At 55.5% G+C, this 4,156-nt stretch overlaps 1 protein-coding gene across 1 annotated transcript; it reads right to left on the reverse strand.

The window, feature by feature from the left end:
• Positions 1 to 376: 376 nt before the first annotated feature.
• Positions 377 to 3,340, reverse strand: GPR171 (G protein-coupled receptor 171; the record flags this gene model as incomplete). Its single annotated transcript, XM_083868233.1, has 2 exons — positions 3,242 to 3,340; positions 377 to 1,394 (listed from the first exon to the last, which is right to left on the reverse strand). Exon 2 carries the CDS (start codon positions 1,343 to 1,345, stop codon positions 377 to 379), a length of 969 nt encoding a protein of 322 aa, XP_083724359.1. The 5' UTR covers positions 1,346 to 1,394; positions 3,242 to 3,340.
• Between the last annotated feature and the right edge of the window lie 816 nt (positions 3,341 to 4,156).

Consider the following 4,156-nt stretch of genomic DNA (forward strand, 5'->3'; position numbering starts at 1 on the left):
TGGGGTGGGTGTCCAATCGTGGTTGCAGGGCTGGAGCTTGACCTTTTAAATCCGAGATCTTGAACCAGCGGGTGTGACTCAATTATACCTTCCTCATGTCCCACCTCCGGGGTCTCAGGTTTATTCTCTCCGTGCGGGGAGCCTGGGCTGAGCTTGGATCTGTCCCAGGTGGCTCCTGGGCTTGGACAGTCGGCGGTGTCGCTCACTCGTGGGGCTGCCGGTGCCCCCAGTGCCGCCGGTGCCTCCAGTGCCCCCAGTGCCGCCGGTACTGCCCGTGCCCCCAGTGCCGCCGGTACCCCCAGAGCCGCCGGTGCCGCTGGGGCCGCCGGTGCCCCCAGAGCCGCTGGAGCCGCCGGCGCCGCTCCGGGGGTGCCTTTTACGGGCCGGGCTGTGTCTCCGCCGCCTCCCGCCGCTCCTCCTCCGCCGCCAGCGCCTTCCCCTCCTTGGGGCCCGCAGAGGTCCCGGCGAACGCGCTCCGGAAGGCCGGGGAGAGGTGGTAGTAGAGCACGGGGTCCAGGCAGAGGTTGCAGACGGCCAGCAGCAGCGTGCCCTCCTTGGCCCTGAAGAGCGCCCTGCGGAGGGCGCAGCCCGCCCCGGCGCTGCCCTGGCTCAGCGTGTAGGGGATGCGCACGGCGTGGTAGGGCACGAAGCAGAGCAGGTGCGCGGCCGTGAGCAGCAGCAGGTGCCGCCGCGCCCCCGCCCGGCGCTCCCCCGGCCGCAGGAGCCGCAGCCGCCGCGCCGCCAGCGCGTTGGACGCCAGCAGCACCGCCGAGAAGGTCAGGAAGATCGCCGTGCACACGAAGTTGGTGAACACGTGCCAGTCGCGCCCCAGTTTGGTCTTGAAGTCGATGCAGCCCAGGCCGGGCCGCTCGGGGATGTGGCGGATGGGGATGGCCATGTTGGGCACGGTGAGGAGCAGCAGCATCGCCCACACCACCGCACACAGCACCCGGGCAAAGGCCGGCTCCTGCAGCCGCCACAGCCGGGGGCTCTGCGCCAGCTGCAGGCAGCGCTCCACGCTCACAAAGCCCAGGAAGGTGATGGACAAATACATGTTCAGGTAGATGAAGCAGGCCGTGACCTGGCAGTGGAATATCCTCAGGTTCCAGGGAGCGATCCCCAGGTCAACGATGATCTTCACGGGCAGCGTCAGAGTCAGCAGGAAATCTGCGCTCAGGAGGTTGGTCAGGTACACGCTCAGGCTCTGCTGGGTCTGCTCCTTGTGTGTGAACGCCCACAGCGCGAAACAGCTCCCGATAAATCCCACCAGGAAAACCAAGTAGTAGAAGTAGGTGAAAGGCTCCATTTCGTCGTGGAGGTGGCATTCAGAAATGTTGCCTGACATTGTAAACTCCTGGTGTGGGTTGGCTTTGCTGGCAGAAGGTGTCAAGGAGCTACAAAAGGAACCAAGGGGACACCAATGACATCAGCCTGTCCTGAGCAACACTAGTCATTCCCTGAGAATTTAGTTTGATTAATTCTAAAATAAAAAATACAGTTAGGAAAAAATACATTTTTCTCTCTTCATGCTGCCTCCCAAATATCCAGGAGGGTTTTGTTCTCATGCTGGAAGAATTAGGAATTAATTAGGATTTGTTTCTGAAAGCACAGAGCCTTCTGAGCAGCATTTCCACTACAGGAGCTTTTCTGACAGAGCTCAACACCCTCCTCCAGCCAAAATGCTACAGAAAAAGGTTTGAATCTGTTCAAGCATCTGGTTAATAACAATCATACTAAAACATCATAAACCTTTGAGGGATTGAAGCTCTGCCTGAAAAAAAAAAAAAAAAAAAAAGTACTATTTGCAGCATCCCTGCTCTGTAAAACTGCATTGGGAGTTCTGGGGGACAAGCAATATACAGATATGTCAGATGGGTGAGCAAATGGTCCTCATCAGTCCTAAGGTTTACAAACTGCAAAACGTTCCATCACATTCCTACTTGAACAGAGAACAAATAAACTGTATTTTTATGAAGGCTTTAGGAAAAGCACATTTTGAAAGAAGCATATAATAAATATTTTTGCTCACTTTCTTTGTAGGCTTCAGTAGGAAAGGAAAGCAGAAAATTTTGGTCCTAATTTAACTAAATACCCCTCGAAGACTGAGGGGGTTTTGGTTTTTTGCTGCACTGTCAGTCTGCTACAGAGGATGGCTGTGAGAAAGGATCCTCCTTTGAATTTATTGGAACCAACACATTTATGTCTTGAGTAGCATCCAACTACAACATTTCTATTTTCTATTTTTTCTATATTGTACAGAATATTTTACACAATATCAGAGAAGTCCAGAAGAACTGCACATATAATTTAATCTGTTAAATTGCACCCAGATTTGCACAGTCTGTAAAGCAGAACCATGCAGGCACTGCAGTGGTTTACAAGGCTGGGGAGGGCAGTTTGCTCCCTGCAGTTGGCTCTGTGCAGGTCCCTCCTGCCCTGAGCACAGCCTTGCAGTGGGGCTGGGCAGGGCAGGCACTGCTGCTGCTCCTGGGCTGGGGCACCTCCTGCTCCTGGGCTGGGGCACCTCCTGGGCTGGGGCATCTCCTGCTCCTGGGCTGGGGCATCTCCTGCTCCTGGGCTGGGGCACCTCCTGCTCCTGGGCTGGGGCACCTCCTGCTCCTGGGCTGAGGCACCTCCTGCTCCTGGGCTGGGGCACCTCCTGCTCCTGGGCTGGGGCACCTCCTGGGCTGGGGCATCTCCTGCTCCTGGGCTGGGGCATCTCCTGCTCCTGGGCTGAGGCACCTCCTGCTCCTGGGCTGGGGCACCTCCTGCTCCTGGGCTGAGGCATCTCCTGGGCTGGGGCACCTCCTGCTCCTGGGCTGGGACACCTCCTGCTCCTGGGCTGAGGCATCTCCTGGGCTGAGGCATCTCCTGGGCTGGGGCATCTCCTGCTCCTGGGCTGGGGCACCTCCTGCTCCTGGGCTGGGGCACCTCCTGCTCCTGGGCTGAGGCATCTCCTGGGCTGGGGCACCTCCTGCTCCTGGGCTGGGACACCTCCTGCTCCTGGGCTGAGGCATCTCCTGGGCTGGGGCACCTCCTGCTCCTGGCAGGGACAGCCCGGCTTGTCCCCATCCCTGGGGGGACCAGCAGAGCAGCCCTGAGGGGCTGTGACAGTGACAGTGGCTGCTGCCACAGCCAGGGTGGCTTTGCCAGGAGCTGAACCCGACCTGCAGAGCTCTTGGCAGTGGAATTTTGGGTTGTACATCCATGGAGAGCTAAATGACAGACTGCGAGCACCTACCTGTGCTGGTGTCCTGGGCTCCTCTGAGCATCCTCTGGTGTCCCTCGGGCACTGCTCTCCCACCCTGCGTGCCTGACCTCCTGCCCAGGCTGCCTCTGCTGCCTCTGACAGCGTGCTGTGGTTTCCAGACGAGCTGATTGACGCAGTTAACTCTGGGTTCAAGTGGCTGAATCACGTGGAATTACCCAAAGAGCGGTGGCAGAAAGAAATAAGTGCTCAGAGAACAGCCCAGAGCCTTCTCTTTCCTGTTCCTGGGGGAGAGGAATGTGGGGGCTGTGACTGTGTGACACCAGGGGCTGGTCTTTATTTTAGTTTTCCGAAGTCTGAAACTCTGTTCCCCCCCTTTCCCTGCATATATCTCACATTCAAAATCCACCTGAAATCAGGATTTTGCAATGTAGTTTGTCCTTCATTTTAATACTCCTGAATGAAATTCTAGGTTCTCATGGTGTTTGTTTTAGGGTTACACCTTGGTTGTCAGACTAGAAGACTAATAGAGATTCTTCTGATTGCAGTGAACATTCTAAATCTTTGGATATTTTCCAAGCACTATTCAAAATAAAAATGACACATATTAGGGAAGTCAGGGAAATCTTTATTTTTTTGGTTGGTTGGTTTGGGAACCCATGAGAAAAGATGTGACACCGTGCTGGGGGTGAGGTACTGACAGCAATACTGAAACCCCAGCTGGTGGCCCTTGGTTGTAAGCTGAGAGTCCACAGGAATTTACAAACCCTGCCCCAGAGCTCTGTGGAGGAACAGATGAAGAATGTCTGGTTTTAGGTTTAGCCATAAACTGAAAGTTCAGACCATATTTGTCAAAATGTTTGCGAAGCTTCATAATCTGGAATGATCCTGTGTCCAGTTGTGAGCAAACATCGACTCATAGTATTCTGCTCATGCAAAGCTCATCTT

This window comes from Zosterops lateralis (assembly GCF_965231275.1).
Source record: "Zosterops lateralis genome assembly, chromosome: 10".
Taxonomy (NCBI): domain Eukaryota; kingdom Metazoa; phylum Chordata; class Aves; order Passeriformes; family Zosteropidae; genus Zosterops; species Zosterops lateralis.